This window comes from Bubalus kerabau, chromosome 7 (genome assembly GCF_029407905.1).
Source record: "Bubalus kerabau isolate K-KA32 ecotype Philippines breed swamp buffalo chromosome 7, PCC_UOA_SB_1v2, whole genome shotgun sequence".
Classification (NCBI taxonomy): Eukaryota; Metazoa; Chordata; class Mammalia; order Artiodactyla; family Bovidae; genus Bubalus; species Bubalus kerabau.
In genome coordinates this window covers 6,006,436-6,019,876 of record NC_073630.1, presented here as the reverse complement: position 1 = coordinate 6,019,876, position 13,441 = coordinate 6,006,436, and the positions used below count along the sequence as shown (strand labels likewise).

Here is a 13,441-nt window from a genome sequence, read left to right as displayed (position 1 = left end):
TCTTTTCCAACTGAGCCCTGTCCGCTACTAGGGAAGCCTGTCCTCTCTAAGTCTCCATTAGAGTTCAAGTTTTTTTTTTGCCCCAGTACTGCTTCCATAGAAGTTTCTCCTCCAGTAACTTGTGATTCTCTGTTAACTGTTTGTCTCTTCAATTTGGGTCCAGTAGTCTTTTCAGTGACTTCACTTCTCTGATGGATCTAAAGAGAATTTCTGGTTTTCAGTTTGCTCAGTTTTTTACTTCTTAGGACAAGGTGACAATTTCTAAGCTTCTTACTTGCCAGACTGGAGACCAGAAGTTAGGGTTTCTTTTTGGAGTGATGAACAAAAACTGGAATCATATAGTGATATTGATTGCACAACTCTGTGAATATACAAAAGACCACTGGAAAATAATTCTAAATAATTAATTTTATAGTATGCCAATTATATCGCAATAAACAATAAAGAGAAAGATTGCCCAGAAATCCAAATGACCCTCACAGTTTTCATTTCTGATGCTAAAACAAACAGAACTTTAGGCAAGGCTACTTTTGACAAAAGAATAAGTATAATAAAATATAATTGCTTTAAAAATATGTCAAAAGTCACAGTTCATGATGTAATTCTGCTTAGTGAAGTAGCAGTTGTAAAGTTCCATGAAAAACTGCTTAAGTATAAAATACTGAAGATTTAATTTTAAAAAGCAGTTTTAATAAAATACTGTTCACCCTTGGTCAACAATTTTAATTGATGGCTCTTTACGTTCTCTCCCAGGCAGGATTCAAGATTAAGCAGTTATGTAGGCACAGTCCTTGTAACAAGACTCCACTCATGAGACCCTATATGATGATGTCAGGCTTCCACTCAACCTGCTTATTGGTAAAATGATCCTAGAAGATGACTCAGGCTGGGATACCAGAAAGACTAGGGGTTGTATAGATCAGGAGGGCAGAGGAGAGCAAGACTTAGAGAACACGAAAGCAGGTTTGTATTGATAACCTTTGGGTGAGGGAGATCTGTGTCTCAGCTCTGCACCTGGGCTTGAATCACCATAATTAGGGATTTGTGTTAGCTCTGAGGATGGCTTTGAAAATATCTAACTTTTACCTTCCTGATGTTGTTTAGGATTAGGGTCAGTGTGGACTAGAGATACAGGTCAGGAATGGAAAGATAGGGGATGTAGAGGTGGGGGAATCACGCAGAGTCTGGCACGTGGGAAACATTCTCGGTGTAGGTCAAAGGCTCCTCGTCAGAAGCCAAGTTGCCTGGATTAGAATCCTGGCTGTCATTTACCAGCTGAGCAACATTGGATGAGTTACATAACATCTCCATGCCTCAGTTTTATCTTCAGATATGTGAGGAAAGCATTAGTGGTACTTTATAGAATAATTTGTGTTAAGTGCTATGTATGTGATCATTTTTATTAGAAATTAAAAAATAGCAATGAAAATAAGCCCATTGTAGAAATGTTTAATATATATATTCATATCCATACAACGTGTTGCATGTACACACACACAAATATACTAATAAAGGAATCATTAAATGAAATTTGAGAAATCTTATCCATTTGCCCTAGAAAGCTACGCTCTCATTCTCATGGGCTCCAATTCTTAAGTGTAATGTGTTGTTTGATGGACCACAGGGATAAGTAGATGAAGAAAATAGGGAGACTGTGAAAGAATTCATGCTTCACTGAGAAATTACATTCCAAGAGAATCTCTGATTGCTGAGAAAAGCAATCCTGGCTGTAAAAAAAAGGCCTAGCACTACCTCTAAACTCACTGAACAAGGCCAGTTATCCCTGGGACCCCAGCTTAAATTTACTTCTTTCTACCATTTTTACTGTTCATGGGAAAATACTTTGTCAAAATAAATATTTACTTGGCTATCGAATTTTGAAGGTATGGTAAAATGTGCATGCACGTATATATTCTTGGAAATTTGTGGAATAGAGAAGGGAATGACAATATCCAGTCAACAGTAAAGAAATAAAGGTGGTATGAGTAACCCATGGAGAAGGAAATGGTAAGCCACTCCAGTACTCTTGCCTGGAAAATCCCATGGACAGAGGAGCCTGGTGGGCTGCAGTCCATGGGGTTGCAAAGAGTCAGAACGACTGAGAGACTTCACTTTCTCTTTCACTTTCTTTCTATGAATAACCCACTTCTATTTTAAATGGAATTCTCTCAGAAGGGAATTCTGGATACAAATAATCACCATGGCCATATTCTCTCCCCTCTTCCATGTCAGTCCTTTCTGCAACTGAAATAAGAAAGAAGGTGAATGTCATTGTTATGCCTTAATAATGTTACATGTAAGGAGGGAAAGAGAAGTCACTTCCTAAAACTCTATCATAGGTTCAGCACATTGACGGGTTTGATAGCACTGGCCAGACTTTAGTCTGGTTCCTGCTGCATCTGCTGCTCAGTGTGTGGGGCTCAGATACTTCAACTTGAGCTTTGGTTGCCTCTTCTGTGAAGTGGTCACACCAGTCACACAACCTCACAGGTACTTAAATACTTGATATACTACTTGCTTAGGAAATGGCAACCCACTCCAGTGTTCTTGCTTGGAGAATCCCAGGGACGGGGGAGCCTGGTGGGCTGCCGTCTATGGGGTCAAGAGTCGGACACGACTGAAGCGACTTAGCAGCAGCAGCAGCAGCAGCGCTTGAAACCCTCACTATTATTATTTTCTTCCTATTTTATATAAGCTGCACTATAATTATGCTCTTGTACTAAACCAGCAATTGATTTTTGTTCTTGAGTTTAAGAAAACTCAATGGTTTGTATTTAACATGAATGTTTATTTCTTCTTGAATCACAATGGATCTGTGGTTGATTCTAGACTTTACTACTAGCTCATGGACATCTTTGGATGAAAGAGAAGAATTTGGTATTTGGTTCATTATGAAAAGCTAAAGAATGAGCAGTTTATACAGCTGAATGAAGATTCTAGAAATGGCATCTCAGCAAATGTGCTGACAAAAAAGCACCTGCATATTCAGGCTGTTCTCAAGCAGCTATTTGTTTCCATAGCACCTAAGTAGACAAAGACAAAATCTCCCATTTGTCCCCCAAAGCAGAAAACACCAGTTAGTTTCAAATTCCAGGTTTTGGTAAGGAAAGATGATATTTTTCATTATGCATTAAATGATGGTTTTAGAATTTTTTTTTCAGCTAACTAAAATTCATTCTTTGGCTATAATTTGAATTTATTTTAACATTCAATGCAAAGACTGATATTTGTCTTACAAGACAAATCATGCAAGTTTCTAAAGTGTCATTTTGGTTATTTTAGAAACGAAAATGATATAATAAAAGAGAAAACACCAGTGGTAAAAATGAACTTAGGAGAAGGAGTCCAATAAAATTTCAGCATGCAAAGTCAATTCAATAATAAATGAGAAAGAAAGATTTGGACCATTATTTATTCATTTTTAAGAAAAATTTTTAAAAACCTTCTGTGTACTTGCTTGCACTTTGCTAAATACACTGGGACACAGAGTCATATAAAGCAGTTGCTGTCTTCATTAAGCTTCAGAAAGCCAGGGAGAGAGGCTGGACCACCAAGGGTTATACCACAAGGTAGAAAATGCTTTATTGGCAAGCAGATAGAGGATGCTTCACAGGAGGGAAGACAAGGGACCAAAAAGGAAAAAAAAAAAAAAATGAAGCTAAAGAGAGACACAAAAGAGACTGTTCAGAAAACAGAGAAACAATTTTAGTAAAGAAAATGTCTGCCCTTCTAAAATCAGACACATTTAATATTTTGTATAATACATCAAAGATATGCTTATTTTTTTAAAATATCTCTCCTTTCAATGATTCTGAGGCAGAATAATGATTACAGGGTACATGAAATGAAGTATCAATATATTAACGTGACAAAATGCCTTGGTACACAGTGCATTGGTAAGACTCCACAGGGCACACAGTTCACATAAGTTAACATGAGCTACAGGAAGTGACCTCAGTTTTCTAATATTTACCCCTCCTAGGCAGGGTGGGCAATCTTTCAACACTGTACACCTTGGTGCCCTTCGAAAAATGGCCATTGAACATTAAAAATGAGTAACTATGCAGGCACTGATGTATAGAAAATACACTTTGTGGTCATATATATTATAAGCTGGAAATAAATGCTTTAAAGTTACATATATTTATTTATGCCAGAAAGCTTGACAAACACTGAACAGTCCATGAAGAACGGAAGCCTCTTGACCATTCATTCAAATAAATATATTCCAACTCTATGCAGCAATACTAATTTACTTGTTATACTCTGAAAGCCTTTGGTTGTCAGGAATCAAAATAGTTTTGAGGTTAGGGAACTGGTTTCCCACTTAATTCTTGTGGATGACCCAATTCCCCATGATATTCACCACTCAGTATTTTTAAATGCATTTTTTCATCTGAAGTGATAATCAATTAGGAACAAAATAAATCCTGTCTTAAAATTTCAAAAACAATGCAAGTCACTTCTGAACGATCTCAGACTAGGCATTCACATCTTGAATGCTGCTTTTGCAAGCTGTCACATGTAACAGGCTGAAGGGATGTGTATACTGCACAGGACTGCCCAATCTATTGACAGTCTCATCTAAGCCGGACTGTCCGATCTACCAACAGTCTCACTGAGCCAGGGTGGCTCAATGGAGAGAGAACATCGGGTACAGTGCTTCTAAAGTCCGTTTATACAAATATATTAAAGAAATTTCTTTCTAATAAATACAATATAAAAGCCTTTCTACTCTATGCATAAGTTTACAAAAAAGCACTTCAAAGATGTCTGGTCAACACTATGGCCAAAATATTCTAAAGCCCACACATTTTGTTCCAGATATAATTATGACAACAAAAGCAGTAAAAAGCAACACAAGAAAATCTTGGTCTTCCTTAAATGATTTCAATCCCATTCTGTAAGAGAACAGGTAATGAAAGTCCATTCAGGTTGTGCTTGTTTTTAAGCAGACATCAATCATTTGGGACCAAATGCTATGGCAGGTTCAGACTTTTTCATTATCGTCAGTGTGGATCTTTTTAAGTGCGACTGGGCTTGCTTGCTTTAGAGATGTCTTAGAAACATCCGTGTGCATGGTGGACATGGCGATGGTCTCATAGTCGTCATCCCGAGACCGGAAATCACAAAAGCTAAAGAAGAACTGCAGGTCTCTCTGGAAATTTTTGTTCAGGAAGCCATAAAATATAGGGTTGACACAAGTGGAGATCATGGCTGTGAGGTGGCAGAGAAGGAACAACAGATTATGGTTGCAGGTAGCAATGATCTGATGGTCCCAGTCAAACACAGTGTTGAAGATGGTGAGAGGCAGCCAGCAGACGGCAAACGCCACCACGATGGACAGCAGCATGACGTTGATTCTTTTGGCTTCACTGGACCTGTACTTATTGTCTCTCATCTTGTCCATCATGCTGTTTCTTCTTTTTAAGCGTACATATATCTACAGGAGGGAAAAAATAAAGAATTCAAATAGAACCACTCACTGAATGAGTACTCCTGTGGAAAGAAGGTAAAAATGAAAATGGTAGGGGGAAAAGGTTTTCCTACCTTGAAGTAGCAAATAAATATAAAACAGAGCGGGCCAAAGTACTGTAGCACCAAGAGGAGAGTGGTATAAGACAGCCGGTGAGAGTCTGATGGAAATTTATCAAAGCAGACGTATTTGTCCTTGAAGGCATCAAGGGTCACATTTTGAAATGGCTCATCTGTCAATACTTGATAGATCAGGAAGGGCAGAGAAGAAGCCACAGCAAGGACCCAGATGACAGCAATACCTACGTATGCATGTCTATTACTTGGTCTCCAACCCCGAGGATTGATAATCAGCTGATGCCGTTCCACGGCAATAAGGACCAGAGAGAAGATGGACACAGTGATGGAAACGCACTGCACAAAGGGGTTCAACTTGCACATTGCCTCACCAAAAACCCAGTGGTCCATCAGTGTGTAGACAAACGTGAAGGGAAGACACATGATGGCCACAAGCAAGTCTGAGAAGGAAAGGTTCACAATCAGGATGTTGGTGACATTTCTCATCTCTTTTTGTTTCAAGATGATGATGATCAAAGCCAGGTTTCCAGAGACCCCAAGAATGATCACAGCTCCATAAGCAAGTGCTAACGTGAATATCATGGCCAAGGGCAGATGACAATCATCATTTTCAAAAGCCAAAAACCGGGAATTCTTCTCTGAAAAATTATAATAGATTGAATGATTTTCCACCTGAGAAAATGATGTTGAATTCATTTTGACTGGTTTGGCTGTTATAGATGACTTTAGACAAATGGACAGTATGTTTCTTCAAAGCAGGTCAAAGACTCAACTTATTTTTATTCTCTATATTAAAATCCATTTATCAAAATTATTCTGAATTCTTCATTCCCTTGAACTGAACAATCTGTAAAGAGAAAATGACCAATTGTTTTATTAATTTTATTGAGGGCAGTCTCAACAAGTTCTCACTCATAGTACAATTTAAAGTGAAGACACTGAAATAAACAAAATGTATTCTATATATACATCTTTTTTTAAATAAGTAGAAATGGTGCAAACGATTTGAAAACATTACTAATACTTTTAACTGAATGTACTTATGTATTGAGTTTCAGGAAAATGTAGTGGTCTGTGCATTAGCAAAGTGTGTACAAATCTCCTGCCTATAAGTCTTACATAAAGGACCATCAGCACATTCCTAAACATTGTAGGAATATTAACGTATAAAAAAACAATGCACAGGTTAGAACATTTGAAACAGATATGAAACTGACAAAGGAAAACAAAAAAAAGTTGTACCTAACTCTTCCTCTTATTCTAAAAAATTTATCAAATTGTATTGATAGCAATAGCCCCATCATACACTGAACTGCTTGCTCTTCAGAGAGGACTATTTGGCACAAGTACCTTAAGAAAATGATCAATTCAGTGAACCACCAAGAAACTTTATCCTATGAAGGACTGCTGAAAGAACAGGAGATGTTTAATCCAGAAAGGACTTCCTAGGAATCATACACACATCTTCTCCTATCTGAATGGGCAGCATTTGGTCCATGGCTTCTGGTTCAGAACATTGTGTCCACTCAAGTTAGAAGTAGGACCAAGGGAAGTGGATTATATTAAAACTATTTCACATCTTTATGAGGAACAAGAGTTTAATCAGATGGAACAAACTGCCTGCAAACTGTTCCCCACACATAATTTGTAATTGCTACTAGAAAGTCTGGGAAAGTTCTCATGGTGTGTAGGGGATTCAACTGGGGTAACTGAAGTTATTTCTGACTTAAAGATTCAACAATTTAATTAACATGTCAGAAGCTTTCTATGGATTTCTAAGGTTTTGTTCATGTAAATATCTTCCCTCCCCACTAGACTGTATGCAAATACAAGGCTGAGATGTAAATTTTAGTTGTACTTTTGATCTTTCACAGCATTTTGTAATAGGAATACTCTTTTCTTACCAACAAAACAAATCATAGACAACCGTCTTGGAGACCTTAAAATCTCCTTTAAAAAAAAAAATCTCTGATTTTCCTTAGATTATTAAGTAAATATAGGAGATGGGGTTTCTTATGTTAATTAACAAGCCATTGTGCCTGTGTTAAGAGGGAATTGCAGTGCTTTTCTTTCTTCTGTGAGAACAATAAAGAAAATCATGCAGATTTACTTCCATTGAAAAGGAGATAAGAAATTTCATGAATAAAATATGCTTTTGCCTTTTAAGTGGTGCCACTATTGAATCTTTCCTTGAGTGCTTTTGCTTTCTAGAATATGAGGTGTTGTAGGTTATAAAATTACAACTTATAAAACTGAAGAATAAAAGTAAAGGTTGCTACCATGTAATGAGAATGAAATTAGCAGAGCTAGGAAAGGCAGTGGAATGATATCAAGTGTGAATGTTATAGAAACTCTCTCCTCTGTCAGCAGCCTGGAAAGACTCCTGGACTTCCTAGGAATCACACTTTTCTCTCAAGAATACCAAAGAGAGAGGATATCTGTGTCTCTCAGTGTCTGAAAATGAACTGAGAGGAAGCAAGTGCTATTCTAAAAATTATTTGGAAATTTTGAACTTAAGAATTCAGGAAAAACAATTTTTAACTGGAGGATAATTGCTTTCCAATTTTGTGCTGGTTTTTGCTGTACAACAACATGAATCAGTCATATGTATACATATATTGTCTTCCTCTTGAGCCTCCCTCCCACGCCCCCCATCCACACCTCTAGATCATAACAGAGCAGCAGGCTGAGCTCCCTGTGCTATACAGCAACTTCCTACTAGCTGTTTTACACAGCTAGTAGAAGTGTATACACTTAAATGCTACTCTCTTAGGAATTCAAGAAAATTTCTCATCATACTTCAGGTATTTAACATTATGGCTTAGTTATGACTTTTTCTTTACTGGTAGAACTAGCATGACAGGAAACTGCATCCTCTTAACTCCGCACGGCCCCCTGTCAGCACACGGGACCCAGTGAAGCATGCGACACAGCGATCACTGCGCTTCCTGGGCTGGCCTGACACTTGAACACCACCACCCTGTCCCTCACTTCTGGTCTAACCACTCCACAAGGCATGCCCTGTCCCAGAAGGCAAGTCCCTTCACAGTCACCAAGGGCACCAGCCCATTATAGCTTCTGCTTCTTTGCCTCTGCTGCTCCTCATCATCCATCCAAATTCTACCCAGCTTTCAAAGCACTATATAGTCCCTTGAATCTTAATTGGCTCCTCTCAATTGTAATATTATCTCTTGAAGGTAGATATTACGTGTATTTCATAATACCTTGCAAATATCAGCTTTAGAATAAAAATGGCTGATGAAGTAGTAGACACTTGGATGGAAAGCTTTTATGTGAGTTAATACTAACATCAATAGCTGAATTCTATTGTTGACTAGAAAAAATGCATGACCTAAAAGCCGAGAATTATGTTTTATTTGGTGGACACATTGAGGACTCAAGCCCCGTAGACACCCTCTCAAATCATTCTGAGGGACTGCTCCAGAGAGGTAAGGGAGGAGCCAGCATATATAGGAGTTTTTGCAACAAAAATCAGGTAGTTGGAACATCAAAATATTACTGTTAATTAAAGAAAGTAAGACACCTGAAGTTAATGAATTTAATGCATTTCTATGTATGGGAAGATATAAGAGTCTGGGCTCACTGAAATACTGTCAGGGCCAGCATCCTGTTCTTTCCTGTGTCAATTTCCTCAGGGTACACAGTTCAGGGCAGCTGCAGTGGCTGGTGGCTTGATGGCCCAGCATTCTTTGTTTACTGATATGGACTCCAAGGTAACTTCCTTGTCTACACTATCATAGTCCTTTTACATGCAAAATGGATGCTAGTTAAAAGAATCATTTTACTAGGTCAGGTGTGGGGGATGTTCCACTTTGTGAAAAATTTAAAAACGAATTGTTTCTGAAAGAGAATTCACTCATCCAAGAAATATTTATTGGGCACAATTTTGTGTCAGACGTGGTTTTCGTGGAAACAACAGTGACCTTCTTACTGGGTTTCTAGTCTTACGGACAGAGAAAGACATGAAAAAATAAATCAGTAAAAGAGACAGTACACAAGATGGTAGTAAGTGCAGTGGAGAAGAACAAAGTAAGGCAGGGGACTTGGGATTGTCGGGAGGGCATTGCTGCTGGGTGGCCTGGAAGGTGTCTGACTGCTTGAGAAGAGGGCTATGAGCCAAGACCCTGCAGTGGGGGAGGGAGCCAGGCAGACGCCTCAGGGAGGCAGCCCACGTGGAAAACATAGCCAAAATCCTTATGACTGGGGTGTATGTGCTGCGAGTAGATGAGAAGTGAAACAAATAAGGGAGGGACTATGGGGCAGTAGTTGGAGGGTAAGCAGAGGAGAAACAGACTGCAGAGTATGACTCCAGGGACAGTCTTTGACTTGTCTCAGGCGAGAGGAGGACTCGCCGGAGAGTCTCTGGTAAAGACGTGAAGTCCTATGATAGTGTTTTAAAATTCTTACTCTAGCTGTTGTTTTCAAGGACTTAAGACAGGAGAGAGAAGTAGGCAGATTCATTTAGAGGCTAGTGCATTAATCCAGGCAACAGATAATGGAGGCACCAAGATGTTTGCAGTGAAAACAAAGAAAAATACAGTTTATATCTATTTTACATCTATAGCTAAGTCAAAATTTATTTTGACTTTGACAAAAGTCACTACATATTGGACATAATGCAAACATTTATTAAATTATTACAGTTTATGGGCAACAAAGCTTTCTTGCAGATGAATTTAGGTTAAATCTACTGAAACTCCAGTCTTTGAAATTATCTTTGAATTTATATTTGAAATGTATATCCCTTTGAAATTATATTTGCTACACATACCTGTTGAGGAATAGCAGTTTTCTTATTAAGTAGAAGTTACTTTAGCTACATGGAAAATGAAAACTATTTTTTTAGAGTATTCAAAAGACTCCTTTGCTAAGTGCATGTCATTCCACTTGTCTAAAACAGTTCTGCATGAGATAAAAGGTATATTTTCAGCCTACCTAAACATAATCTCAATGATGATAATTGTCAAAAATAACAATATTGAGAATTTACATACATCTTTGAAAAAGAAAATGGTTTAATATTTATTATTCCAATATACACCTCTAAAATGAAATAGGGACCTAAAGACACCACAAAATAAAAACCAATGGGTTGTTAAATCTCAATAGAGCTGTCGTGCTCCTTGGGACAAAACAGACACACTACATATATCACCAGTTGGCAAATTAGCCCCCTTCCAAATGGAAATATTTCTCCATTACAGTTAGAGTACTGGCCTTCATGGTTTGCTGTTCCGAGAGCTGTTACAACCTGAGAAAACAGCTCTCTGGTCATAACCTGCTTCAGGTACATTTTATCATTTATTCAAAACTGGCTGCTCAACTCCCTAGTTTTTTGGAAAAGAAGTATCAGCCTTGTTACTTACCAAATTAACTTTGTTAATAACCAAAGTTATTGCTAGTTCATGGACGTGAGTTACATAATTCTGTTTTTTTTTTTTTCCCTTCCGGGAGGGCTTGCTCAACAGACAGCTGCCTTATAACAATAAGGAAAGACTAATAAAGCAGCAGTCGCCCACCGAAAAGCAGTAGATCTTTGGTCATCGGTATGCAACGCAACCCTGCAGACAGCTTTCTGCTCTCTCTGGGGAAGCAACACTGTTGCTGGGTTTTCCCGTTCAGGCAGAGCCAGGCAAGCTCTGTGCTTCCCCTGCCCGTGTGCCACCTGGCAAGTTATGCTTTCCCTGGGATCTTGGTGGGAAGGCAAATCTGAAAGCCCTTTAAAAAAAGAAAAGAAAAAATAAAGGAATGTCAAAACACATTCCCTCACTTTCCCCTCCCCTAGAGTTTCCTGAGTTATCAAAGAACAAATGGGATGTGTTAAATCAAAATTCCTGTCGGCACGCTTACGCGCCCACCTTTTTCATATTGTGTGACTAGGTGAACTGCCCCAAACTGTCCTCATTCCTAACACTTCCACCCCCTCCCTCTCCGCCACACACACACACACACACACACACACACACACACACACACACACTTGCCATCCATTTGTCTGGATATGTCTCTACCAATAACGATGAGACTGGCGAAGCAGAAAATATCCACAACGGCCGGAAACAAACAAGCAGAGCCCAAACTCAGTTCTCTCTGGCCCAACCGGAAACGTGGAAGTGCTAGTTGCTCAGTCTCATTCGACTCTTCGCGACCCCATGGACTGTAGCCCACCAGGCTCCCCAGTCCATTGAATTCTCCAGGCAGGAATACTGGAGTGAGCAGCCATTCCCTTCCCAGGCGATCTTACCCACCCAGAGAGCCAACCTGGTATCAGTCCTTAAAACATTCTCCGCTCTCCAGTCTACCTGGAGACCAGTGGACCACTTTGGCCACCCCCATCTCCAGTTCATCCACAATTTCCTACCCAGTGGCGCTCCAACCACCACCACCTGTGTAAAAGGAGCTCAAGAGTTGGATGCTGGAAACTCGAAAGTAGCGAACAGGGTGCCTCTTAGTGCGCGGCGTGAGACAGGAGAGGCCGGCTCCCGGGGGTAGGGCTCCACCCAGGCAGCGCGCTGGGCGCCCACCTGGACCGGGGCGGCTCCCCGCCGACACAAGCGGAACGCGGGGCCGAGGCGGACTCGCAAGCCCTCCTTCTCCCGCTGTCCCAGCGGCGTGTTCCTTCGCAAAAGCCCACCGCAGCCGCCCCGCGGAGGCTCGCGAAAGATGCCAAAGACAGCGAAGGAAGGAGGACGCAGTCTCACCATGGCCGGAGGAGGGGCACTCGAACCCCGTACAGAACCTGGGTCACCGGCGTCTACCCCACATCGCAGCGGTCCCGTGTGGCGGGTGGTATGGAGCATCTCGCTACCGCCTGCGCGGGACCGAACCGAAGGCTGCCCGGGCGCCCGCAGCTCCTCATTTCGGGACTCAAAAGCCTTTCCTTCCTCTCTCATCCTTCACCTCATCAGTGAGAGATTTCTCAAAAGTCAGTCCCTTCAAAAGTGTACACTTGGAACTTACCCTCTCTGCTGGATCCGTCTTTTGGCTCGTTTATTAAAGCGAAAAGGACGGTCGCGGAAGGGAGCGGAGTGGAGTGGAAAGATCGCGGGTGTTTGTCCGGCACAAATCCTAAAGATCGGTGGGGAAGGAAAGAGCCGCCCCTGAAGCTGAGCTCCACCTAGTCCCGGACACGTGACAGCCCGGGTGCGCCGCAGCCCCCCGCACCCTCTCCGCGGTCTCGCCGGAGGCTCCGGGGGAATTCGAGAGGCAGCGCGGAGAGCCGCGCGCACTGTCCGTCCACGCGCCCCTGCCGGGGTGCGCGCTCGGCACTCGGAGGGGCGGGCAGGGAGGTGCTGCGCCGGGCTGAGGTCTCGCCCGCGCGCGGTCGCTGGCGGCCTGTGCCACCTCGCGGCCGAGGATGTGCGGGAAGCCGAGAGAAACCCAGCTCCGGGGAAGCGGGCACTAAGCCCATCCCGACTGCGCCGCTTCTGTCTCTCGCCTCTCTTGTGATGTTCGGATGTTTCTTACGCCAGACCAGAAGTTTGTTGTTTTTTTTTTTTTAACAGCGAACAAAGAGAAGACCTTAAAAAAGCACAAGTGGCAAATCTCAGATAAGATGGACTAGCTTTTTTGAAGGTTTTCTTTTCTTTTTTTTTTTCCCCGCTAGGAAAACGCGGTGAGTCAGATGCGTTCCCAGCATCGAGCTACTCCTTTCGGGGAGCATGAGGAATGGAACATTCTCCTGCGGGTCAGAAAGAGTCAGTGCTGTTTCCTGGGTACTTAATCTACTACCGTGCGGAACGCTATGAAAGAATCAAAGAATAGAATGTACATAGAGTGCATTGATGGAGCAAGGCCATCCTGGCTAATTGTGATACAATGATTTCAGATGTTTTACATAGTTCTAGTGTACTTGGAAAAGCCAAAG

The 13,441-nt window shown here is 41.2% G+C and overlaps 1 protein-coding gene across 2 annotated transcripts; it reads right to left on the bottom strand.

Moving 5' to 3' along the window:
• Positions 1–3,334: 3,334 nt before the first annotated feature.
• Positions 3,335–12,972, bottom strand: NPY1R (neuropeptide Y receptor Y1). Of its 2 annotated transcripts, XM_055587436.1 has the most exons (4): positions 12,535–12,972; positions 11,094–11,292; positions 5,551–6,400; positions 3,335–5,443 (listed from the first exon to the last, which is right to left on the bottom strand). In XM_055587436.1, the coding sequence occupies exons 3-4, from the start codon at positions 6,247–6,249 to the stop codon at positions 4,991–4,993; spliced, it is 1,152 nt and encodes a 383-aa protein (XP_055443411.1). In that variant the 5' UTR covers positions 6,250–6,400; positions 11,094–11,292; positions 12,535–12,972; the 3' UTR covers positions 3,335–4,990. The 2 variants fall into 2 exon arrangements, with proteins under 2 accessions (XP_055443411.1, XP_055443410.1); XM_055587435.1 differs by lacking the exon at positions 11,094–11,292.
• Positions 12,973–13,441: the final 469 nt, after the last annotated feature.